At 45.2% G+C, this 26,885-nt stretch overlaps 1 protein-coding gene across 2 annotated transcripts in view; it reads right to left on the reverse strand.

Annotated features, from left to right (window-relative positions):
* Positions 1-1,330: 1,330 nt before the first annotated feature.
* Positions 1,331-26,885, reverse strand: part of ACLY (ATP citrate lyase) — a 41,061-nt gene continuing 15,506 nt past the window's right edge. Inside the window, exons 12-29 of one of the 2 annotated variants that reach the window (XM_081270877.1) lie at positions 24,802-24,956; positions 24,227-24,317; positions 23,080-23,109; positions 20,361-20,502; positions 19,904-20,072; positions 17,143-17,247; positions 16,277-16,473; positions 13,668-13,749; positions 12,993-13,103; positions 10,449-10,576; positions 9,458-9,551; positions 6,819-6,973; positions 6,257-6,407; positions 5,918-6,061; positions 3,839-3,952; positions 3,445-3,527; positions 2,689-2,765; positions 1,331-2,293 (exon numbers count right to left, since the gene is read on the reverse strand). In XM_081270877.1, coding sequence (XP_081127003.1) covers positions 2,199-2,293; positions 2,689-2,765; positions 3,445-3,527; positions 3,839-3,952; positions 5,918-6,061; positions 6,257-6,407; positions 6,819-6,973; positions 9,458-9,551; positions 10,449-10,576; positions 12,993-13,103; positions 13,668-13,749; positions 16,277-16,473; positions 17,143-17,247; positions 19,904-20,072; positions 20,361-20,502; positions 23,080-23,109; positions 24,227-24,317; positions 24,802-24,956 — 2,123 coding nt within the window. In that variant the 3' untranslated portion in view covers positions 1,331-2,198. The remainder of the gene's footprint in view (positions 2,294-2,688; positions 2,766-3,444; positions 3,528-3,838; positions 3,953-5,917; positions 6,062-6,256; positions 6,408-6,818; positions 6,974-9,457; positions 9,552-10,448; positions 10,577-12,992; positions 13,104-13,667; positions 13,750-16,276; positions 16,474-17,142; positions 17,248-19,903; positions 20,073-20,360; positions 20,503-23,079; positions 23,110-24,226; positions 24,318-24,801; positions 24,957-26,885) is intronic. The other variant, XM_081270878.1, reaches the window with a different exon arrangement.

A 26,885-nucleotide genomic window follows, 5' to 3' on the forward strand; every position in this document is an offset into this window, starting at 1 on the left:
TTCTAGTGCGACACAGAAGGATTCTGGGATTAAATAGTGCGCGCAGGGCGGAGCCACGCCTGCGCCCGCCGCCGCGCCACGCATGCGCCGCAGCACCGCGCCCGTCAGCCTCAGGCTCCCACCGACCTCGGGAGTAGATGGCTTTTTCCCCTCTTTAAGTCGCGCTCGCGCTTCACGTTTTGTAAAGTTAAAACCACCTTGCCAGGCGTGGTAGCGCACCCCTGTAACCCCAGCGACTCGGGAGGCTAAGGGAGGATGATCTCAGGGCGCCCAGTGGTAAAGCACCCCCCGGTTAAGTCCGCAATACACAACACGCAAAAAACGCCTAAGCTACCTTGGTCCATCACCCAGTTAAACGTTCGGTCGTTACATGGGCTTTGTACTTAAAATGGCTTGGGAGTTTGATCCCCAACACCGCCAAAAATTAGTAAAATGGATTTGGAGAAAAATAATTTAAGCGGGAAAAGAAAGAAAAAGTGACCCTCGGCTAAATTGATAAGGGTGAACGGAATTATTGTTTTCTAAAAACGGGATGTTACCTAGTTTGAAAGGTCAAGGTGAGGACTAAATGGGGTAAAGTTTCAGTTCCGTTTAGCAATGGTTAAAAAAAAGATGAATAAAAGTCATTTTGGGTTTTGAAGCAAAGGAGTGGTTCCATTTGATGTGTTTTGAAAAATCACTGGTGCCCCAGTGGCACATGGCTGAGGCAGGAGGATTGAGAGTTCAAAGCCAGTCTCAGCAATGGCGAGGTATTAAGCAGCTCAGTAAGACCCTGACTTGAAATAAAATACAAGATAGGGCTGGGGATGTGGTTCAGTGGTTGAGTGCCCCGAGTTCAATCCCCAGTACCCACCCACACCACACACACACACAAAAAAGCACTGGTGTCTTTGTGGAGGATTATAGTAGAATCAAAAGGGAAATAAGGACACAGAGATAGGGTCTGAGTTGCTTGGGCTATCCTCAAACACCAACTGCCCAGCAAAGCAGGTTTTATTCCTATTTTTCTTTTCAAGGGGTGGACTAAATCCAGGGTGGTTGTGTACACCTGCAATCCCAGGGGCTCAAGAGACTGAGGCAGGAGGATCTCAAGTTCAAAGCCAGTCTGAGCAATTTAGGAAGACCCTGTCTCAAAATAAAATTAAAATGGGCTGAGGAATGTGGCTAAGTGGTTGAGGGCCCTTGGATTCAATCCCTGATTGCCATGCCACCCACCGCCCCCCCCCCAAAAAAAAAGTGAACTAAAAATTTAAAACCAAATAGTACTGAATTAGTACAATTTGAAGGAATACAGATAGAAGAATATGGATGACATGAGACAGCAGCATGCTTTCATTGTTACTATATAGTTTATTTAAACCAAACTATAATAATAAAGAGACAGATGGCAGCTACCCAGAATCTCTGGATTATAGATGCAAAGTAACTGGGACAAGTCCTTGGACCCACACTTCAGTAACAGACAGACAAGTCAGCTGCATAAATACAGAGAACATAAGACATAAGACACAAGACATTCACAGCTTTTTGCTTGGCGTTTCCATTTTAAACATATGTAGGTTACAACTTTATATTTTAAATTACTACTCCACACATTTTTGACAATGGCAAAGGATGCAATGGTCCCACACACACCCCTCTCCCCATGTAAGCAGACCTTGATCTGCAATACAGAACATTTCTGTGGGGTGCTAAATAAATCCTTAATCCATAGAAAAAGATTCTTAAAAATCAAATTAATATAATGTTCTTCATGTTATGAGGAGGAGGAAAGGGAAGAAGAAAAACAAGACATCAGGAGATACTTTAAATGTATAATATCTTGAAGTCTCATCCCCTTCCTCCAAGCAGGGGAAAATGTTTAACTGATAGAAAAAAGAAAGTGACATCATGACATCCTACAAGGAGGAAGAATACTATTCTGATGCTTCCATATAATAAATACAGCAGGTAGCAGAGCAAAATGACACAAGTATTGGCTTGGTTTTTTTTTATTTCTATGCTTATAAAAAAAATATTAAGCTTCTTTGTGTGGACTGAAAAGGCATTAACCATGGCTGTTGGTCTTTGGTGCCTGCATACCAGTGGCGGCTTACAATTCAGACCCATCCTATAGCAGGCTCCACTGCCAGCTGTCTGCATGCTATTTCCCAAGGAGTTCTTGTCTTCACTTTACAGTGCTAGGACTCCTGGCTTGGTTACATGCTCATGTGTTCTGGAAGAACGTATGAAATATCGTCCCACGGATGGCGATACAGCCCCTGTTTCAGTCTCTTCTGATCAAGATAGTGTCCTGAAATGGAAAAAATACATCTTTATGTTCATAGAGTCTGGAAGCCTAGTGAGGGGCAGAGGATAAGGGGGGGTAAAAAGTCTTCCTGACACACAAAAAAAGGCAGGCATAAAGAAATGGGGAAGTAAATTTGGATTCCACAGGTAAAACCAGCCACTTGGCAAAAGGGGAACTGTTATTTAATGCCATTTTCCTAGGCTAGCAATCAGAGTCCTTCCCAAGAATAAAGGAACAAGGGTAAAAATAAGGGGAATATTAAAGAAAGAAAGGATTAAGAATGACAATTAAGAAAAGTGTGACATCTCTGTTATAGATATTTACTACACAGGTAAGTGGTGCAGCTTAACTATGGGGGCTTAAAGGGAAAAAATTGCCTAAAACAACAGTAAACTCACCAATGAAGCCCATACTTCTTCCCAGCACAAAGATGCCATTGAGGGCTCCAATGTCAATATATTCATCAGCTTCCTCCCTGCAACACACAATCAACTTGTAGTTTTAAAATGGCTCACATGACTGTCCTCCTCCAGGCACCCAGTAACTACTACTGCCTGGGGATAAGCAGCTCTTTGGTTTGAAAATGAAGAAGTGCTCTGGGTGGTAGGGTTAGAGACAACATTTGTTTTCTTTTTATACCTCTTTATATTTATACTTTCTAAATTCTCTATCGTGAGCATACATTACTCATAATTGTGTATCAGGGGTTCACCTGATGCTCTGACTGTATCCCTTGTGGCTTTGAAACTTACATTTTTTTTTCTTTTTTCCCAACCTGCTTCTCCCTGATCTCCTCCTCCCTTTCTTCTTCCTGATCTTATCTTCTCTGCTCTTCTTTTCCCTAATCTTCTCCTCCCTCATCTTCTCTTCTCTGATCACATTCTTCCTGATCTCTCCTCCCCAATCTCATTTTCTCTGAATCACCTCTTTTAAAAAACCCGTGTTCCTGCTGATGGGCAGAATCACAGCTTTTGGGTCAGGAGTCCCCTGTGTTTCTCCTTTGCTAGCAAAGAAATAAACTGCCTTTTTCCTTTTTCTCAAAACCATGTCCTTGTTATTGGACTGGCATTGGGGACAAGAACCGAGCTGTCGGCAATGGTTGGGAAGAAGGAACAAAAATCAAAGCTGGAGAAGAAAATGGCTGCAGTGCTCACCGAGTAAAGGACCCACAGTTCCTAAGCATGTCTACAAACGCAACTCCGATGAAACCATCTACATTCAGGATAAGATTTGGTTTCTGGGAAGGCAAAAAATTCAAAGCATTTAACATCATTTCTCATTTTTTTCTTTTTAATTTTGCACTTTTACTACTATTACTATGAGTTTTAAAATCACTTACAAACTCTCCATGTGCTGTAGACTGTGTCAGTTCAATTCCTAGTGTACAGTAAAGGAATCTACGCCTAGTACACACTTCTGTTGGTTCAATTTAGTTATGCAACAAAAATAAAAATTTCCAGGGAACCAGATTTCATACAACCAAACTGCTTTCCATTTCCCCTAAGAAACTCACCCAGAAACACAAGTAGCGAATTTTCCCTTTATTACCTTTGAGGTGGTAATCTTCTCCACTTCCAGTGCATAATCGAGCAGCGGGGTGGCAGGGAAGTGTTGTTTGACGTAATCTTTGAGGATCTGCACTCTCATGTCAGGGTTATTTATCTAAAAATGGACCCAAAGTTATAGAGGAATCCACTCCAATACTGCTGTCAAGGGAAATGTTCATAATTGGGTTACAAATGGTCAGAGCCACACATCTTATTCTGGAAATGATTCTAGAACCTCATCCATGTGCACTATTCCACATAGCAGGGATTATGACACTGCCGTGGTGCTGAAGGTTTTTGAAGTCCACTCATGTATCAAAATAAACATCTGTAAGTTCTTCTACATTATATGCCTTGGAGACATTCAAAAAGTTAGCCATGCAGTGTTAAGCAGGTGCTCCAACTGAAGACCAAGGTTCTAGCCACTAGGGCCTAGTCAAGCTAACAAGGTTTTACACTCAGGAAGTACATGCTAAGAGTCAGGTGGCAAAGTATCCCCACAATCTGAGGAAAAACTCTAGACCTTTGATGAATGGAGTTAACCATCTCTTCAAAGACCCACACCTAGCCAGGCATGGTGGCGCATACCTGTAATCCCAGCAGTTCAGGAGGCTAAGGCAGGAGGACTGCAAGTTCAAAACCAGCCTCAACAACTCAAAAAATAAAAAGGGGCTATGGATGTGGCTCAGTGGTCAAATGCCACTGGGTTCAGTCCCTGGTACCAAAATCAAAACAAAACAAAAAAACCCACATCTGTCAGTGGGGAAGTGAAATGATTTAGACACACAGCAAATCCCAATACCAGTGGCATCCTCCTTCAGCAAACCCACAGACTTCAGAAAGGATGGAGTCCAAGGCCTGAGTGCTGCAAAGCAGGTATAGCATGATCTTAGACAGAGGGCCTGAGCTGTAGATTAGAAAGGGGTGACCTGTTCAGAACCTGAGCAAAGATCTGCAGGGCCTGGATGGAATGGTCCTTAGAGCTAACGACCACCCCTGGCAGGTTCTAATATAGTCATCAAGCAACCTCTGGATGTCTAAACTGAGGACTAAAAAGCAATCAGATGCCTAGACCGGGGTGTCCTGGGTCACACACCTGACCCTCTTGTTTAATGTGATTCACACTTCTCACCTAGATAAATGAACTGTCCAACTAAATGAGGTTTCTGGAGTTACAGGGCCAAGGACTTAATAAGAAGCTGCCCCTATTTATAAGGCCCTAAGCAGCTGCCAATTATGTCTTCTTTCTCTTTTTTTGTACATGTGACATGTTACAGGGACATTCAACCCTGATTGAGACAATATTAACTTTTAAATATTTATTGTCTTTCTCCACTTGTCTCTGCCAATTGTGCTTCCCGAAGTAATAATAATTATTTGTACTGAGGATTCATCCCAGAGGCACTCTATCACCGAGCTACTTCCCTAGCTCTTTTTATTTTTTTGAGACCGGATCTTGCAAAGTTGCTGAGGCTGGTCTGAACTGAACTTGTGAGTCTCCTGAGCTGCTGGGATTATAGGCACCATGTCTGGCTTGTGTTGATATTTATGAGTTTCCTACCCCAGTGATATTAGGTGCACCCATCCAAAACATGACGGAAAGCAGAGCAATTTCCAAGTGGAAGTGTTAGAGCCTTCCCACTGATCTGCCATTACCACTTTCCTTCTGAAATGAGACCCAAGAAGGGGTGCTCTGCAGCACAGATGACAGAGAACAGAGCGGCTCCTAACCTGGAGCACATGTAATGTGAACAAAAAATAAACCTTTGTCCTTGTAGGCCACTGAGATGTGTGGAGTTGTTTGCCACTGAGGCAAGAGGCATTATCAAGCATAAGGCCACCAACAGGTTTCTTTAACCACAGCCCCCACCTCTCTCTTTTTTTTTTTTTTTGGTACTGAGGATTGAACCCAGGGGTGCTTCACCACTAAGATTAGCTGCCTTACACTTGGCATCTGCCAACATATCCATAGCTTTTAGCTTTTGCAAGTTAGGAGCATGGGTGTTTTCACTAAACCAATCACCTCCTGTTACCTCCCACCCTATAGTTCCACCCCCTATTAAGTAGATAGATAACTTACAGATTTCACTCGATGGCCAATACCCATAATCAGTTTTCCTTCCTTCTTCATCTTGTTCACAAACTCCATGGGGATAATGCCACTGTCAAAGGCCTTACTGAACATCTTGGCTGCTGCATCCAAGGCACCCCCAAACCGATCCCCCTATAGTAGAAACAAGCACATCCTGCCCTGAGCTTTAAGTTATCTTCAACTTCACAAACCAATCCAGGATGCCTGAACAGCCCCAGTCTAGGGTCTTACACTCAATGGCTCCTTCTAGGACCCTGTTGCAGTCTAGCAGCCAGATGTCAAAGCCCAATGTCCTTCCTATTCACCTCCCAGAATGACAGTACTTACAATGGTGAGCAGCCCCGAAGTTAGGCTGGAGACAAGGTCCTTCCCAGCCCGGGCACAGATGATGGTGTTGTGGGCCCCAGAGACAGCTGGCCCATGATCAGCTGTCACCATCAGACACATTTCAATGAACTGGCAAGAGTACTTGGGCAACCTAGAGGATATATACAGATGCATGGAGAGGAGAGATGGAATAAAGGCCAGTAGCCACAAGGCCACACTCCCATTCTCCCATCTCCCCAGACAAATGGCTCAAATTCGAGAAGGGTAATTCCCTTGCAATCAAGTCTCATGCCAACTCCAAGGCATAACCTCTGGACTTCTCTGTTTTCAAATGCTACTTTTAAGACAGAGTTAGCAATGAGGGTTTAAAATCTATTTCTTCAGCCATTTTTAGCATGTCTCTAAATAAAATACAAAATAGGGCTGGGGATGTGGCTCAGTGGTTGAGTGCCCGAGTTCAATTTCTTTATATCAAAGAAAAAAAAGAAGATGATTAACCCTAGACACACTACTCAAGCTGTCCCAGCCCCACTCTTTTGATAGGGGAAGGTCACTAACTCACCTTCTCTGGAACCAGAGGAGGCCAAGAACCCCACCAATGCCCATCTCTTCCTTGAAGACCTCAGTGATGGGCATGCCTGCATAAATGAGCTCCTGTCCTCGCTCGTCACAGATGCTGGTCATAAATGAGGCAGGTTTGCGGATCAAACCCAGCTCCTGAGCAGAAATAAGGAAGAGGAAGATAGGGCTATGGTGACCACCATAGATTTCAGTAGCTCCACCATCTGTGCTCTCAGAACTGAAGTGTCCCAGGAATGATTTGGCCACTCTGGTGGCCAAGCAACAATTCCCAAAGTTCCCAAGGACTAAGTGCAAAAGCCCTCTGATTAGACCACAGGCAGTATAGAAAACAGGGCACCACACCTGGTACCCACTTGACACTGGCACAAGTTCCAACCTTTACTGAGCATTTGCTGGGCCAGGCGATGCACTAAGCGGTTTACATCCACTGGTTCATTTTAACTTCACAAAGCAGAATCATTCCTTCTATTACAGCAGAGGAAACCAGGCTGAGGCTCAGTAACCAGCCAAGCTCACTTGGCTAAGAAACTGAAGCAGGAACCTCAAAGGAGATCTTTAAAACACTTCAGATATAGCTGCAAACACCCCACCAAGAATGTATTGACACACAGAGCTGTAGAAATGGTGGAATGCCCTCTCAACCTGTTCTTTACTAAGATGAAAGGGACTGAACTCCTGAATTCTCCATTTCCAGAGTTGGGGCATCACAACAGAATTGTCAACCAATTGTATCCAACTTCATTTCTTCACATTTCTTTAATTATCCCCTATGACATTTGATTTATTTATTTAAATTTATTTATTGGTGCTGGAGATTGAACCCAGGGTACTCTACCACTCAGATACATTCCCAGTCCTTTTTATTTTAAGATAGGGTCTGGGTATGTTGCCCAGGCTGGCCTCGACCTCCCCATCCTCTTCCTCTGCCTCCTGAGTCACTAGGATTACCAGAGTGTGTCACCACACCTAGCGAACAATTTAATAAACCTGAAACTATTCAACTGCCTAAAGAAAGGCTTTATCAATTTCCACTCACATCAATAATGGATGAATGCAAGAGTTTTCTCACACCTGTATAAACATAATTTATCAAATAATTTAATCTTTGCAGACCTTTTATGGAAAATTGGTATCAGTTTTATTTTGGTTCCTTTCATAAAGTGAAGTGGTACATTTTTTTTTTTTTCATGTTGAAAAGACATTTCCTACCTATGTTTACCCCCCTCTACCTTTTTAAAAATATATACATATATGGGGCTGGGATTGTGGTTCAGCGGTAGAGTGCTCATCTAGCACGTGCGAGGCCCTGGGTTCGATCCTCAGCACTACATAAAAACAAACAAATAAAATAAAGGTATTGTGTCCAACTACTTCTAAAAAATAAATATTAAAATATATATACACACATATATATTCATACATTTTATCTATTTTTATGTGGTGTTGAGGATCGAACCCAGAACCTCGCATGTGCTTGGCGAGCACTCTACCACTGAGCCACAAGCCCAGCACCCCCAATATATATATATTTTTAGTTGTCAATGGACCATTATTTTATTTATTTATTTTATATATATAGTGCTGAGAATCAAACCCAGTGCCTCACATGGGTTAGGCAAGCACTCTACCACTGAGCCACAACCCCAGCCTGTGCACATAGTAAGCAAGCACTCTATCATGAGCTACATTCCAAGCCCTTTCTATTTTATTTTGGGACAGGGTCTCATTAAGTTTGCCAGGCTGGCCATGAACTTGTGATCCTTCTGCCTTAGCCTCCCAAGTAGTTGGGAATACAGGTATGCTCCAGTGGTCACAGGATCTTTTTTTTTTTCTTTTGGTACTTGAGATTGAACCCAGGGGGAATTAACCACTAGCCACATCCCCAGGTCTTTTTTATTATTTTATTTAGAGATAGGGTCTTGCTAAGTTGCTAAGGCTGGCTTTGAACTTGCAACCTTCCTATCTCAGCTTCCAGGGACACTGGGATTATAGGCGTGTGCCACTATACCTGGTGGTCATTGGGTCTTTTAACATTTACTCCTAAGAGTCCTTGTATATCAAGAATATTGGCCAGGCACAGTGGCACACACCTGTAATCCCATAAGCTTGGGAGGCTAAGGCCTTACCTGACTTAGCAAGACTCTATCTCAAAATAAAAAAAGGGCTGAGGATATGGTTCAGTGGTTGAGTATCCCTGGGTTTAATCCCTGGTACCCCCGCCCCAAAAAAAGAATATTGGCTCTTCATCTATGCCCCATAGACAATTAGGCAGAGTGATCTATCAACTCCATCCCTAAAATCCCTTAACAAATGCAAAACATTTCTAAAGGACATTATTGCCCCAGCACCCTCTGTTTCCTCATCAAGTGACAAATGTGGGAAATACAGGTTATCCAGGTCCTGTGGGACCTGTATTTGTTTTACTCATCTCACAAGCTCCAGCAACAGGCAGTGGGCAGAGTCCAAGATTTAATCACCGAGGTTTCTTCTAAGTGAGAGGTAACATCATTGCTTTTTAACTAGTTGAGAGGGCCTTGAAAGGCCAAATCAATTTAAAACCTACCCCACTGGTCCCCCAAGTTTCCCCTACCCTCACTGCTAGGGATCCCAGGCACCTACCCTGGCCCAGGAGTAGTCCATGGGCACTGTCGGGGGTGGCACCTCTTGGGCAGGAACGATGACTCCTTTGGCCACAAGATCTTCATATACAGACCTACAAGGGAGAAAGAAGCAGGGAGCAACATTCATTCCTGCAGATTTTATAGATTAATAAATCTGGGCTCCTCTAACACCACAGGCCACCTCAGTTGTCAGTGGTTCATGTCACAGGTTGGATTATGAGAATAAGTGAAGAAAAGTGCTGGCCAGGACTGTCCTCACTCCTCCGCCCCATATCTCCTCAGGATGGGGCTTAATAGAAAGCTGGATCTGGGTCCAACAAAGGGCAGGGGGGAGCAGAGTCAAATTTAGGAGGTAGAAGAAGAGACAATGGGATTTCCAACAACTTTTTTGGTGGTACCAGGGACTTAACTCAGGAGCACTAAACCATTGAACTACATATCCCCACTTTTTTTTTTTTTTAAGAGAGAGAGAGAGAATTTTTAATATTAATTAATTTATTTTTTTTTTAGTTCTCGGCGGACACAACATCTTTGTTGGTATGTGGTGCTGAGGATCGAACCCCGGCCGCACACATGCCAGGTGAGCGCGCTACCGCTTGAGCCACATCCCCAGCCCCCACTTTTTAAAATTTATATTTTTTACTTTGAAACAGTAAGTTGCCAAAGATGGCCTTGAACTTATAATCCTCCTGCCTCTATTCTTGAGCCCAACAATTTAGTAATCAGAGGAGATACATTTCCATGCTTATCTCTCATTTATAGCTACCAACTTCTGGTCAAGGCTGTGGGCTCAGAAACTGGACCTGCTGCTCTAAATCAAAACAACAAAAGCCAAGAACAATGATCTTGCACTGTCCACACAGTTGTGCTAAATGCCTGAGAGGGACCAGAAATAATCAGATGCCCCAACATTATAGAAGAGCCTGTTGTCCTCAGGAGGGGCTTGGAAAGGGTGGGAGAGGCCAGAATCTTCCTGAAGATCCACTTACTGGATGATTTCTCCAAGTTCATCAAAGCTTCGGGGCACAAACACGCCTGCCTCCTTCAAAGCCTGGTTCTTGGCGACTGCTGTTTCAGAAGCCTGGTTGGCACAAGCTCCGGCATGGCCAAACTGGACCTGAAGGCAAAGGACAACAGCTTCACTTGGCTTCTTAATCCCCCAAGGGAGAAAAAAAGGGTACCAGGAAACATCAGCGCTGATCACAGCTGGCCTGTGCTAAATGGTTTCTACAAATCACTCCATTTGAGCTTTAAGAATGCTCACTAAGCATGCAGGATGGATGACTCCCATGTTATAGAGGAGGAAATGAGGCACAGCTCAGGAGCTTACTTGAGATCACATGGCTAACATACACTGAAGCCAGGGTACAAAGCCCAGGCCAATTCCAGAATAACCTTCTTCATTCTAAGCCACATCCAGCTTCCTCTGGGGCAGTCAGTGGTCACGGGTATGGGAAACATGGCTTAGTTTTGAGCAATATGTGAGAAGTAAGATTAAAAATTGGCAATCTTGGCCTAGCTGAGCTCATAAACACACTCTCATTGTCTCATTCTACTTTTATAAAACATGTACCAACATTTTTCTTAAAAACCTCGGAAGATATCATGCAAAAATATAAATTTCCAGCCTCTTTAAAAAGTCACATTTTCGGGCTGGGGATGTGGCTCAAGCGGTAGCGCGCTCGCCTGCCATGCGTGCGGCCCAGGTTCGAACCTCAGCACCACATACAAAGATGTTGTGTTCGCCCGCCGAGAACTAAAATAAATAAATATTAAAAAAAAAAAAAAAAAGTCACATTTTCCATCAGTAGCCCTGTATCTCCACATAGTAACAACCACCTGGATCCAATCGGCAACTGCCCCCTTGTGTTAGAGTGAGCACTGAGGTAAGATCAAATCCAGGGGAACACAGAAGAAAGCGAGAGAGAAGAAAGGCCCATCAAAAGTCACATGGTAGGGCTGGGGATGTGGCTCAAGCGGTAGCGCGCTCATCTGGCATGCGTGCGGCCCGGGTTCGATCCTCAGCACCACATACAAACAAAGATGTTGTGTCCGCCGAGAACTAAAAAATAAATATTAAAAAAAATTCTCTCTCTCTCTCTCTCTTTAAAAAAAAAAAAAAAAAGTCACATGGTAACTGTCTTTAATCAAATGATGAGGAAAATAAACTATCCTAAACATCTGGTACAAAACCCTGACTCAGGGTGGGGTACAGTGGGCAATCTTAACATTTAACCTGTACAAAACATCATTTGCTACCAGTCGAGCACTTTCTTTTCCTTTGTTTTTTTTTTTTTTCTTTTTTTGATGGCACTGAGGATTGATCCCAGAGGTCCTCTACCACTGAGCTATATGCCCAATCCTTTTAATTTTTTGAGATAAGGTCTCATTAAGTTGCCTAGACTGATTTGGAACTTTTGATGCCTCAGCCTTCTTGGAATTATAAGGTGGGCACCACTGTATTGGTCCCATCCTACCCCTTCTTGTAATTTGATTCACCTCATTCCTTTCATGCCTGCCCAGTTTTCCTTTATGGGGCTGTAACATGATAACACAGCCCGATGAGCATTTAGGTTCTTTCCATCTTTTGCCATTACCACATGGCAGTGGGCATCCTTAGACTTGGAAATATTTTGCATGCATGCCCACAGGGCAAATGTGCAGAAATGAAATTAATCCTTTGAAGGAGATGTGCATTCTAAAATTGCATACAAACTGTCAGTTGGAGGTAGGCAGGAATCTGATGGGAAAAGGTCAGCTTTCTAGGGAGAAAGAATAGTGTGACCAAGGAAGCTAGTAGGAAACACTTCAAGTTTACAACTTGTCATTGCTGTAGGAAGCCTTGAAGGCCAACTTTCCTCTCTCTATATATACAGCACTAAGGTAAGGCTTTATGCCCACAGGCTATTCCACAACACTGATGAACTAATTGCTGACAAGTTCTTATGTGATGAACCATTTCAAGATACAGAACTTGTCTAAGCTGCATCATAGGGGCTGCTCAAGTGTGGCTCCAGCAGAAAACAAACAGTTCAGCTCAGCAGAGAGCAAAAGCTCAGACAATGTTTGTATTTAACACCTATTATATATATGCTGCCAGGCACTTTCACATGCATTATGTCATTTTAGCACAGCAAGCACAAGCCCCTTTTCCTATCCAGCCTCTCCAACATGGTGTCCCTACCAGGCCCCTCCCCAGCTGAATCTGTGTCCTCTTCCTCCTCAGCCTCTTGCACTGGCCCTAAATGCCATTCACGCATCACCTTCTCATCTAAGCCTCAACTCCTGCAGACAGCAAGTAGAGACTCGAGAGTTCTGTGTGGACCTTAATCTGCTGACAAGAATGTCTCTTCCAAGTGGACATAAGCTCCCGGAGAGCAGGGCTTGTCTGGGCTTTGTAGCACCCAAGCAAGTAAGGCACATCTACTGATGGAGCTAGCTGCTTAATGCAATGACCACACAGCTCCCCTCAAACCCTCCCTCTTGCCCCCACTCTACACCCATTTGTGACCTGGAACAGGGAACCACCATACCTCAGAGGAGAACATGGTGGCACATGTCCCAATGCACCAACAGACCACCGGCTTGGTGAGGCGGCCCTCCTTGATGCCCCGGCAGATCTTATATTCCTCAGTGCCTCCTATCTGCCAAGGAATAGAAAATTAGAAAAGTCCACAAGTTAGTGGAGCTCGTCCTGAATCATTCCAGGACCAGCACTACAATAGGAAAAATTGCTCCAAATCATGCAGGGGACAAAAGTCACTTGTGTCCTAAGATATACAACTTAGCTACAAAAATGGGAGTATGTAAGCCTTGGCCAAATGACAGAAAGTTTAGACTGGGGAGAGTCAGCCTGAAAGAAGGGAGGAATTCCAAAGAGCATGTTTTTTCAGAAACATCACGGAGGAGCCAATAGTGACAACCTCTGGCTGTGTCTCCGGAGTATGACTGACAAGAAACTGTGACCTTTGGTACACACAACCAAAATGCTTGGATTTTTAACTAAAAAATGCTTGACTCTTAAAAAACTTGAGATTATGCATTATTTCTACAATCATAAAAAAATTGGAGGGAGCAACTGGGGGTTATACCTCAGTCAGTGAGCATTTGCGTAGTATATGCAAGGCTCTGGGTTTGATCCCCAGCACAGAATGTTTTTTAAAAGGGGGGTGGGGTGGAGTGGGAAGTAATTTAAAATCCTAACTCACCTCTCCAAGAACCACAATCATTTTGACTCCTGGAGTGTCCTGGTAACGTAACACGTGATCCATGAATGTTGAGCCGGGGTACCTGTTGACAGCAGGGAGGACAGAGAGGATCAGAAGGTGGTCTGGAAAGGTCTAAGCAGATATGTGAAGCACTCCTGTATATACTGGAGACACTGATTTTTTTCAAGGGTGTGGATGTCCAATGAAGTTTAGAGAAGCCCCAGGAATAATGGAGGTGGGTAAAAGTGGCAAGGTAGCAAAGATCACAGACAAGAGAACTAGAGAAAGTAGTGGAGTTATTTAGTTTGCAGAGGAAGAGACGGGGCACAGAATAAGCCTATAAAAAAGGTTCATTCAGCAGTATGAGATGAGAAGCATATGTGTGGTGGTTTTCAACTACATCCACAAATTTGTAGGAAAAAGTAGAACCAGATACCTTTGTTTGGAACATGGGTCAGATTTACATCCTCATGAAAAAAGATGGCAGGGTATTCCATGACACAGAATTCCAAGACTAGGTTATAAGAGTGTCTTGGGGGGCGGGGGCTGAGGTTGTATGTAGCACATGCCTCTCATGCATCAGGCACTGAGTTCTATCTTCAGCGCCACATAAAAATAAATAAATAAAGATACTGTGTCCATCTACAACCAAAAAAATTATTTAAAAAAAAATTTAATGGGGCTGAGGATGTGGCTCAAGCGGTAGCGTGCTCGCCTGGCATGCATGCGGCCCAGGTTCGATCCTCAGCACCACGTACAAACAAATATGTTGTGTCCGCTGAAAACTAAAAAATAAAATTAAAATTCTCTCTCTCTCTCTCTTTAAAAAAAAAAAAAATTTAAGGGCTGGGGATGTGGCTCAAGTGGTAGCGTGCTCATCTGGCATGCGTGCGGCCCGGGTTCGATCCTCAGCACCACATACAAACAACGATGTTGTGTCCGCCGATAAGTAAACAATAAATATTTTTTAAAAAATTCTCTCTCTCTCTCCCTCTATCACTCTCTCTTTAAAAAAAAAAAAATTAAAAAGAGCATCTTGGGGGCTGGAGTTGTGGCTCAGTGGCCAAGCACCTGTCTCACACATGTGAGGCACTGGGTTCAATCCTCGGCACATTAAAAAAAAAAAAAAAGAAAAAGAAAGGTATTGTGTCCATCTACAAAAAAAAAAAAAAAAAAAAAAAAGTGTGTCTGGCACTCTCTCTTAATTTGCTCAAGAGAAATCACTCACTGAGAGGTGAGTGCCAGTCCTTAGATAGCTGCCAGGTCCTCAGGACACTCACGAAGCCCAAAGAATAGCCAATCAGCCAGTTGTGTGAAAGAGCCATCTCTAACCACAGGCAAGCATTCATCCAGCAGCCTGCAGCCCTGCTGACAACTGCAACTTCATGAACTGGCCTACTGAGCTTCTTCTGAATGCTGAACCACAGAAACCTCAAGAATAAGTATTTATCATTGCTTGAAGCCATTTTGCTTGGGAGCAATTTTTTTTTAACATAGCAATAGATAATTAATCTATTTAATTCATGTGAAGCCATGTTCTAGGATGGCAGATTGTTGCTGAAGTTTCTAGCCCCCCTCCTTTTTTTACAGTACTGAGGATTGAACCCACAGCCTCACACATGCGAGGCCAGTGTTTCACCACAGAGCTACAGCCCCTGCAGTTCTATATACTTTTTCTATTTTCTAATGTCAGAAGAGTTTGCAAGAGAAGTAAAGCTAAGTATTAGACTTCTCTGTAGCTCTGTGTGCTTTCCACACCTTCAAGAGCATTATATGTCCAAGGGGACAGTACAACAAGCAGCATTTTCTAGACTTCTATGATGTGAAACTTTTGGTCAGGGAGTACCCAAGGACTAGCATTCCCTTCTGACCACCCCCCTAAAATCTGCAGCAAAAGTCCTTCCTATGGGTATCCTGTCTGACACGAAGAGCCAGGGAGATGGACAAGGTGAAGCACTCTCCCAACAGCTTTTGGTTTTTTCAGCCAGACAGCAGCAGTGATAGGAATAGCAACAAAAATAAACACCAATGGTTAGTATTATGGACTAGTGTCAGGCATTACTCCGCATTACTCTACTGATGATCTATTGATCACCATTCCCACTAACAACAACAATGAGGATACTCCCATTTAATTCAATTAACATTTTCTGAGCACGTACTAAGTATCAGGCCATGTGTTAGCTACTTTAAGTACCTCACTTAGCCCTCTGAGCAACCCCACGAGATGGGAGCATTTATTTGACCCATTTTGATAGGTAAGGATGGTGGCAGTCTAGGGAGATCAAGTGACCTGCCTAGGACACCTGCTGAGAAACAGGAAACTGGGATTTGAACTCCTCAGGTCTTTGATTTCAGAACTGGTTCTCCTAATCCCTGCACTCTGCTGCCTCCCTCTGGCTGCATTTTAGAACCAAAAGAAGGAAAAAAAGGAATTACATCAAAAGCCCTGAAACACCTTTAAAAACCCATTTCCCTATATTTTCTAATTTTGTAATTCAGTCAGCACTGAGGCATGAGTAGAAAAATCTCTTTTTTGGACTTAAGCAACATCCCTCAATGGCCAAGTCTCACTGTGGGAGGCCCCTCCCTGGCCTCCAGCTCATTACCTGTCCCCACCAATGGCCACACCCTCGTAGACGCCATCTGTGGTCCGGGAGATGATGTTGTTGAGCTCGTTGGACATGCCTCCAGAGCGTGAGACATAGGCCACGCTGCCAGGGCGGTACAGTTTGGAGGCCAAGATGTTGTCCAGCATCCCGCCTGTATTCCCAATCTTAAAGCACCCTGGCTTAATGCCCCCAACCTGCAGGGACAGAAAGGGGATCAGGGAGGAAGGTTCCTTTTTGACCACAGGGTGCAGGGGGATCCGTAATCCCCCATATTACCTGCTTAGCCCCCCTGGCCAGACTGGGGAGAAAATGGCCGAAAGAATTAACATCTGCTTATGGAGTTTCCTACTTAGGAAGAATCTCTTTTTTTTTCTTGAGACACTATACAGAAAAAAAGCTTTTCTGGTTAAAAAGAGTCACTGCCCTTACTCCAGAGGGCCATGCACCCAGCAGAGCTGGGCCTCGCCATACACCATCATGTCCTGCCTCTGAGATAAAGATCCCTTGTTTAGTTCAACTCCTAGCTTCAAATTTTAAAGCAACAACTAAGGAAAACCAAATATTCACAAAGCACAATTTTTTCTTATGTGAAGACCTTTAGGTCAAAAGTAAGGCTTCCAAGTGGCCTTTTCTTCTGTTTACAGTTAAAGGAATAATCAAAGACTATGCTATGGTTATAAATAAACACTAACCGTCCCCCGCCTCCCCAAAGTTTTCCATCCGCCCCTTAGAACTATAAAGTTGATGGCCTGTGGAGTTTTACTTTAAAAACTAACTGAATATGAATTAACTCCACAAGTACTCCCCAATCTTCCCAGTCTAGGAGAGGGACAGTTTAAAGGCTTTCCAGAGGGTACACTCACAGTGGCAGGTCCGATAATGGTCACTCCCTTCTGGTCTGCCTTCTTGATCAGCTTCCTCGTGAGGGCCTCAGGGATGCCTTCTGCTATGATGGCGATGGTCCGGATCTAAAGGATAAGAGCAGGGCCTTCCTATGAACTCTTCACCCCAGACAGGCAGCAAGGCAGCATAGTTCAAGGGCTCATCGCATGACAAATCAATGCATCTCCTTCCCACAGGTGTCTTTGCCTACCCTGATTGCTCTAACCCACTCCCCAAAGGAGGCATTGGGTAGACAGTGTCACAAATATTTAGTAAATGAGCAGAAGCAAATGTTTCCAAGACCCTACTACATTCTCTCATCTCAACTCTCAGATCCCTACCATTTCTTGTGCCTACCCAGAAAACAGCTGTCTCTGGCTTTTGCCTGGTACCTGCTCAGTCTTCACCATGTCACTGCAAGGGCAAGGCCTATGAGTGAAAGAAGCTGCTTCCACACACAGCCCAGAGAGTGGGCTGAAGAAGCAACCCAGAAGGGGTTGGATCCGAGAATAATCTCTGGCTCTGGACCAGAGGCCAGAAGACTTCTTGTAAAGGGTCAAGATCTTAGTTTAGCTGGGCATGGTAGCACACATCTGTAATCCCAGCGGCTCAGGAGGCAGAGGCAGAGGATCTTGAGTTCAAAGCCGGCAACTTAGTGAGGCCCTAAGAAATCAGTGAGACCCTGTCTCTAAATAAAATTCAAAAAAGGGCTGGGGATATGGCTCAATGGTTACGAATCCCTGGATTCACTCACCAGTACCAAAAGAATATCATAGTTTAGCCGGATGTGGTGGCACATGCCTATAATCCCAGCAGCTTTTTTTTTTTGGAGACAGTTTGTTGTTAATTTGCAGAGACTGGCCTCCAACTTTCGATCCTTCTGCCTCAGCCTACTGAATCAGGATTATAGGCATGTGCCATCATGCCTGGTGCTGGCTGTTTTTTTCTTTCCCACTTTTTTTATTGGTGCATTTTAGTTTGGCTGTGTTTTGACAAAACTTTATTTACAAGAACAGGTGATGAGCTAAGTTTTGCCTCAGGCAATAGTTTGCCCAAGTCTGTTCTAATCTTAAAAAAGCAGTTCATTTTCTTTTCATGTCATCTGATTATCAAAATAATTTGTTTTCTAATCATAAATTAGAATAAGCCAATCTGGGATCAGATAAAAAAGAATCAATACCCTAATCTATAAAGAGCTTTTACAAACAGTAGACAACCATCCAAAAGAAAAAAAGGGGAAGGAGGGCAAGTCACAGAAAACAAATGACCAAACAGGATTCTCTCAACAGTTTGGCTCTGGGTCCTACATTAATTCTAAAAGAAGAAAAACAGATTCAAAGTCTGTATTTTAAAATTCAAGGTTGCAGAATAAAACATCATGAATTCAGTGATGATTATGTTTAAATATTAAGTTTATTCTTGCTATCAAACCACAAAACAAAATAATGATGATCATTGAGTTTTCCTCCAAAAAAAAAAAAAGAAAAAAAAGAAAAGAAATGACCAATTTTTAAAATACTCCTCTTAGTTAATAATCAAAAACATGCAGCTGGGGGGGCTGGGGTTGTGGCTCAGTGGTAGAGTGCTTGCCTAGCACTGTATCCACCTAAAACTAAAAACATGCAGCTGGGTGCAGTGACATATAACTGTAATCCAGCTACTCAGCAGGCTAAAGCAGGAGAATGGCAAGTTTGAGGCCAGCCTCTATAACATCTTGAAACCCTGCCTTAAAATTAAAAATTAAAAGGAGGGGGATGAGAATGTAGCTCTGGTACTGGTTTCAATCCCTAGCATTGCAAAAATAAAGAAAGGAAGGAAGGAAAGATGGGCTGGGGGTGTAGCTCAGTGGTAAAGTGCCTGTGTAGGTTATCTGAGGGCCTGTGTTCCTGGTGGTGGTGAAGCATAGGCAAATTATGGCGTTAGGAATACAACTCAGTAGTAGAGAACTTGCTTAGCCCTAGCATACACTGGTTTTGATCCCTAGTGCCAAAAAAAAAAAAAAAAAAAACAGAGTGTGTGTGGAAAAAAATGCTAATTAAATAGAATACCTATTAATTTTGACAAATGTTTAATGTTGACAAGAGGAAGGGGACAAGGTGTACTACCAATAGGAGTTGACACCACTATATCTTTCCCAGATGTCAGGATGGATCAGAGGCTTCCAATCTGTACATTCTGATGTAGAAATTTATGTTAGGAGACTAATTAAGGATATATTAAATGTTAACCCAAGATGTTCATCACAAGACTTGGAAAGGCAAAAACAATGCTACCAACATGTTATCTACTGATGTGGAAAGAGTAACTGAAGAATGATTATACACTAGCTAGGTGCAATATTACTCCATTTGTTCAAAATCCAAAAAAGTTGTAGAAAAGGTGTAAATAATGTTAGCAGCCACGTTTCTAGGATGTGATAATTTAAAAGTACTTAAATTTCTTTCTATGATGAATATGTAATACTTTTACATTAAGCCAGTATTTCCGATCCCATTTTTTTCAGCCAGTTTTGGATAGCACAGAGAAGATCTGGTGGAAGATTTAAGGCTGGAACTGGCCCTTTGTAAGTCTACATAAGCAGCCCCTATCTGGCCTAACCTGATTTCTGAAAACACCCAAAACTGGTTTCTCCCAACTCCCAACCCTTTGTCTACGTCCATAACTGTGGACACCATTCCAGAGTCATCCCGCTTCCCTACTCCAAGGCCTCCTCCCTGCATCCCCCAGAGCCCCGCTATCTACCTGTGCATAATTCATGGTCTCCATGGTGCTGTCGTAAGCAGAGCGGAGAGAGGCAAAGTTGATCAGCACATCTACCTCTGGGTGCTTCTTCATGGCATCGGCCATGTTCTTGAAGACAGGGATCAGGATCTCCTTGTGTCCCCAGTAAAACTTCTGCTTGTGGTCCCCACTGTGAGACAGCAAAAGAAGGGTTAGGACACCCTCAACCAGTCAGTACTGGTGAGGGGAAAACTAAGGGGGGAACTTCACCTAGAAAGAGAACAGGCATGGTCTCAAAGATTCTCCATCTAAAGGGGAAAGATCCCCCAGATACTAACTGCCTCAGTCTCTGGGAGGTACAAGCCCTTCCCCCACAAAGGCCAGAAGCTAGTTGACCACCCCAGGCTTGTCTCAAAGGGAGAGAGGAGGCATCCTACTGGTTAACCGTCTCTATGCTGTCTGCCTGGGCATGACTCACGTGAAGGGGTAGACCATGGCGGCCACCGAGGGCTCATCCCGGGAGCACACGTAGTCAAAGTCCAGCATGCCTTGCACGGCCCGGGTCTGCATGCCCCACACGATGGCCTTGGTGTGGCGGCTGAAGAGGGTGGCACTCTTTCCTGGTGGGCAAAGACACAGCGAGTGCACCCAGAATACACTGCCAGGAGACCTCCAAGGGCATGGGCTGACTGCGAGACCCATCTGTGCCCCAAGTCCAGGATGGTGGCCCATCAAAATAGCAAAGAATGTTAGGATGATGGCATTCTGACAGCTTTTAGGGGAGGAGGTGCCTCAATTTTCTGGAAGGAGGCAGCAGAGAGAGCAAAAACAGCTAAGACCTGCCTAGCTGATAAACAGCACCTCAATGAACAGAAAAAAGACTCCCCATGTAGAGAACGGGCCCTATCAGTGAAGCCACCCAGAATTCCTCCAGGCCAAATTTCATAGGAAAAGTGATCAGTGTGCATCCCTGTGGTTTTAATAAATTAATGTCTCGGGGGCTGGGGATGTGGCTCAAGCGGTAGCGCGCTCGCCTGGCATGCGTGCGGCCCGGGTTCGATCCTCAGCACCACATACAAACAAGGATGTTGTGTCTGCCGAAAACTAAAAAAATAAATAAATAAAATTTTTTTTTTAAAAAAAAAGTCTCTATAAAAAATGTTCAGCTCTCCCCATTTTGATAGCCCCAGGACTTAAACAACTCCCCAACAATGCTTATCACGCTGGAATTCTGGACACAAAAATAACTGTGATCAGGGTTTGAATTCTCAAAAATTCTGGGTCAGTGTAGGTCCAATGAAGAAGCGTGCGGCAGCTAGGACAGAAGACAGGGCAGCTATATCTGAGCTCTGACTGGGCTCTGGCACAAGGCAGGAGAGCAAGCTGCAGCACAGGCCCGCTGATCTCCTCTCCTACTCCTCCCAGCCTTCTCCCTTCTCTCAATGTTCTTTAACAATACTCTGGATATAACAGGCTCTCTGGTGAGCAGAAAATGATGAGGGGCAGAAGAGAACAAATGGAGCTGGTGGAAGTAAATCCTCAGGGCTGGCAGGTAGCTCTCCCTTCAACTCCCTACGAGTTAGGAAAGCAGTCCTAGGGGAGGTTCTGAGATCTCCAAGGAGAACAATGCATCTACTGAGTGGCATCCAGTACTAATTAACCTAAAGTACTCGTGCAGGCATGGCTAACCGAGTTCAAGGACTGATTAAATCCCTGTGTAGGCCAGCAGTAAGCTTCTCAGGACAGAAAGCTTTGCAGATTTCTAGGACTGACACCTGGAACTATGGATCAGATGAGACATGGGATCTCAGACAATAGAAGATGCTAACCCCATTCTTACAATTTCTAACCCCAAGCAACTAAAGCCCAGAAAAGCCAAATGAAAGTAGTCCAAGATCATCTAGCATTAGAACCAGAAATATGAAATGACTTAAGAAGCAACTCAATGTGCAAGGAGGAAGACTATGAGACACTGGGGCCTGTGCCATTCCAAGGGGGTGAGCATGTGCCACATACACACATCTGCACCCGTCTGTCTTCAGAGAGACAAAAGCCACATCTCCACAAACCCACACACACCTCCAGCACAAAAGGGCAGAGCTCAAGTGCTTGCCTCCACAAGCCCAGGGAAACAAAGGGGCCATCATGAGCCACCAGCAGCAGGGAGGCCCCAGAATACTGGTGGGAGAGAGAGGGTACGTGTGTCCCCTCAACCCAGGCTCCTCCTCTGGCCCTGCTGAGGGACGGCTCACTCCATTCAGCCTGACCTGTTCTCTTCCCTGACCACCCACCTCTGTCCACTTCTCCCCATAGCTGTTACAGCGAGCAAAGGAACAAAGCCCCCCACTCAGAGGCCTCCTTCCTTTGAGTAGCAAGCTGAGGACTTAAGTCTGTCCCTGTCCCTTGCCTAATTAAGCCTTCCCGTCCCTCAAGCAAGAGGTCCAAGTCACCTCAGAAGACTCTCCTGTCCCACAGCTGCGCATGTCAAAAAGTTATATGGCAGCCCTAAAGCTCAGATCTGATTAATCTAGTCCACGATCAACAGGCAAGGGCATGCACGTGCAGGAAACGTGCACTGTATTAAACTGAGACACCAAAGCCCAGATCCCTTCCAGTGACCTCATCTACAGATACACGGGTTCCTCTCTCTCTCTGCCTATCCTGTTCTTCTATCAAACCTGTTCTGGTATTAGCGCCCTGGAATGAAGTTCACAGTGTGGAAGCTGAGGCAGGCCAAGTGAGAAGACGAGGACATCATGAAATCCAGATGAGCATCAGGGGTGATTCGCGGCTCCCTGCACACGCCAGCAGAGCCAGCAGACACTGACACCTACTGCTCTCTGCCACTCCCCTTACAGCTGAATGGCTCCCTCCTTCCCAGGGGACCCTCCCTCCTGACACCCTTGCACTCTCCAGAGCTGTGGGCATGGCTCTCACTTCACCTCCCTCCCAGGCAAGCAGCCAGAGACAGCCAGCCACAGTGAGGAGAGCTCTGGGTGCAGGCGAGTACTGACCAGAGGTGGAAGGGACAAAGAGCAAAGACTAAGACTTCAGGGCAGGCTACACTGAGGCAGGGACAGAAAATATACCAGACAACACTGTGACCCACCAGGAGAGGAAGAAACAAAGCACACGGAAAAACCATAACCCACTAACAAAGCCACACGCAGAATTGGAACAGGGTGAGGGCATCCTACCTTGCAGGGATCTTGGACTTGGGACTGAATCTGTCAAAGAAAATGACCAAGGCAACTGAGTGACCTGCTGACGGCTGGAGGCTTTGGCAGGACAGTGGGAACAGGGAAGGGCCCCATGGACAAGCCTTTCTGCGTTGATGCCCTGTTTATTTTTGCAATGGACAGGAGAAAAGCCAACAGAATGGGCAAAAACACTGGCCAGCGGAAATGGGAGCAGGAAAGGGCAAAGGACTGAGGGGTGTGGAAGGGGGGTAGGGGGATGAAGGTTAGGTGGGAGTGCTGAACACTAGCCTCCCCCAGTCCTCTGGAGGAACAGCTGGGTGACATAATCCCAACTGGGCTTTCAGGTTGGCCAGGTCTTATCCTCTTAATGCCATTCCTCTTTGTCCCCATGAAGTACAGCATGGTGTTTAGACCAGCATGGGGCTGGATCTGTCATTCTCTGCCAGGAACAAAGTGCTGGCTTGGGGACCACAGGGCAGTGGCTCCTACTCAGGAGCCCTTGGACCTAGTGTCACTATTTCCCAAAACACCTTAGCACAGTCTGTATCAGGCAGAGGCTGCACAGGCCACATAGGCCTAGTGGTACCAGTGATGCTCAGCTAATACTGGTGCCAGGGCCGGCCAGGATCACATTTCAGTGAATCAGGACAAAGATGAATTAGGCAAGGTATGGATGGGCTAGCAGACAAGGTCCTTTCTTACACTGCACTCGCACAGTAGAGAATGTGTGCCTGAGAGTAGGGTGGGCTACTGTTGCAGGAGCTTACTCTGCGGCCTGAGCTTCCAGCTCCTGCCCTGCGCTCAGGAGGAATCTGGGAGAACTTCCCATCTCCTGGTATTTCTCAAACCCTGTCTCCCCCACAGCCTCCTTCATCAGCTGATAACTCCCCAGGAAGAACCAGGGGTAGAAGCAAATAGAGAGTGAGGTGACCCAGCACAGAGTGGGTCCTCAGGAGCACCTACAGGCAAGGCTAAGTCACCTCAGTCTCGTGTCTAGTTCTCACCCTGTGTCCCAAGTCCACTCTCATAGAGAAGCCCAAACTGCGTCACCTCTGCTCTGCTGGCCCAAGCAGGACCAAGCAAGAGAAGAGGAGGGAAGGCACTGAGGCCAGTCCCTGCAATGTGCGAAACCTCGGGGAGTTACCTTGAGGCATGGCAGGCTTGGCCTTCTTTGCAGGTGCCACCTCATCAGCCCTGGACTCAGAAAAAGACGCTGTCCTGCTGGGTGCTGGAGTCTGGGTGGTTCAAGGAGAGAAAAAGATTAGAGTCACAGGTATGGATGGCAGGGGGTGGAGGGAAGCCACTAGTTCTTAATAGTCTCAGAAATCAGTGAAAAAAAATTATGTACAACGTTGTTCTTTAGAAGCTGCTACCAAAAACACTATTCTATTAATTTTATGAGATAGAAATTAATAACATCTCATGTTACAGATATACAAATGGAGAAGAGTCAGGATTTTAACTCAGGTGTGACTTTAAATCCTCAGTCTTTCCATTATTCTGTCTTGTCTGGGACACACACACACACACACACACACACACACACACAAACAAACAAACCTGGCACAGGGATCCAGAAACCAATCTTGTACTGATTTAGTGATATTTCCCCTGTGTCCCTAAATGGCAAAGGAGAGGCACTATATCCTAGATTAGGGGACTGGGGTGGGAAAATAAGATGATTCCTTCTGTTAAGGTAGGAGGAAGGCTGATACCTACCGACGTGCTCCCACTGGCATTGAGAAGGAAATTGGCAGTGTGGGCTGCTGTGGGTGGCTGATTGGGGATGGGTCGGTGGCCTAGGGCCATGCCCACGATGGCTGTCATGTGAGTCTCTGTGCCAAAGACGTGAATGGGGATCCCAGTGGTCTTCCCTGTACAGGAAGGAGAAGAACCCATGATTCAAGTCTTTGAGTAATTGCCCAAGTACATGTGTGGGGAGCCATTCTGACACGTGATTGGGTGACTCCCGTTAAGGGCCTGAGGCGCTCTGGCTGTGTCGGAGCTATCCCGACCCTTTCCTGATGAGAGAGCCCATCCGTGTGGGGGTGTGCATGACCACTGACCCCGGAGACCCAATCACTGACCCTGACCTTGGAGTGCAGCCCCCCCCCAACCTTCATTGGATGGAATTCTCCCCTGAATCTCTTGTCCCCCAAATAAAAGGCTACTCCCCGGCGTGTTCGCTCTCTCTCTTTCCTGCTAGCCCAGAGTAATCCTCGCTGCCCTGCTGGGCGGCTTGAGGCGGGAGCCAGGGAGGCGAGCCGTCTCGGACCTAGCAATATAAAATAAGGTACTGTCTGTGTGTTTTATTTTGATCTCTTCTAACTAACTTAATGCCAGAACCTCATTAATGAAACCACTGCGCAGGCCGCGTGGTAGATACATGGGACTCCACAAAGGCCCCTTTACTGACTGCCCTGTTCAATGTGTGGCACTTTTGGTACAAGAACAATTATCCAGGACAAATCAACCATAAAAATCTCACCACTAAACAAATCTTTCTAAAGATCACCTGCTGCCAAGAAGAAATGGTTTTACTGGCAAGACTCAAATGACCAAATGCACTGTTAGCATGCATTCCTCTAGCTTTGGCTTATACGCTGGCTCCCCAACCCTCCTCACCAGCACTGGCAGGCACCTGCTTCCCTAGCCTGGTCTCTCTGTCTTAAATACCCTGCTTGTTTTTCAGGGCTCTACATGGAATCAAGGGTCTTTATATTGTAGATGGATGTAATACCTTTATTTTACTTATTTACATTTTTATGTGGTACTGAGGATGGAACCCAATGCCTCACATGTTCTAGGCAAGCACTCTACCACTGAGCTACAACCCCCAGCCCCGAGCCAGGGATCTTGGCCTGACTGATCTCACATCACTCAGCTCAACCCAAGTGCCACTTGGCCTCAAAGGCCATCTCCACACCACAGAATCCTAACAGAATCTTCATCCAGTTGCTTACCTGTCTAATGTTCCAACTGTGAGAGCACAACCTAGTAACATTCACTGTGCTGCCCTAGTGCCTGGTGCATAGGAGGCATTCCATGTTAAGTAACTGGAAACCAGCACTTGGGACCCAGTGATTTAGGCATGGGGGAGAGGGCTAGTGTTTGGCACAGATACCAAATTTGGAAAAATGCGGAAATGGAAAGATTTTCTTTCATTAGAGGGCAAGTTCACCAAGCAAGAGCATTTTCTATCTGTCTCACTCTGGAACTTTACACGAAGTCCTGCTCTACAGAAAACTACTTTTAGCAAAAGTATTGGCATTTAAGACCAAAGCTGCTGGTCCCCAACTTCACCTGCTTTAGGTTCAATCAGCTTGACTTAGGGAGACCGTACTTTAGTTCTGACTGATGAGACACGATCCCCGGCTTCTTGAAAGCTCTGAGTAGAGGATTTCATGAAGCCACGAGTGACTCAAAACACAAAAAAGTGAAAGGAAATCAACATGGTACCACACCCCCACTTCCTTTCCTCCCCATCTCAACTGGGGGCAACTCTCTCCTATCCTGCCAGTTGCTCAACCCCTCTCCTCTTTCCTCCACAGCAACCAGTGGTCCTGAGCCTGCTTCCTCTACCCCTCCACCTCTCACTCCCAGCACCATTCCTATGATGGAACATGGCCACAGCCTCTTAGGTGGTCTCCCTGCTTCTACTAATGCTGCTCTTCCATCTACTCCCCACCCATCAAAGAACCCAGTCAAAAACCTAAGTCAAATTGTGCGGTTTCTCTGTTCAACCCTCTCATGGCTACCATGCTGGGGTCACAGCAAGTCCTTCCATGTTTGTTTGTTTGTAA

Source organism: Spermophilus citellus, assembly GCF_964194105.1.
Source record: "Spermophilus citellus genome assembly, chromosome: 17".
Taxonomy (NCBI): Eukaryota; Metazoa; Chordata; class Mammalia; order Rodentia; family Sciuridae; genus Spermophilus; species Spermophilus citellus.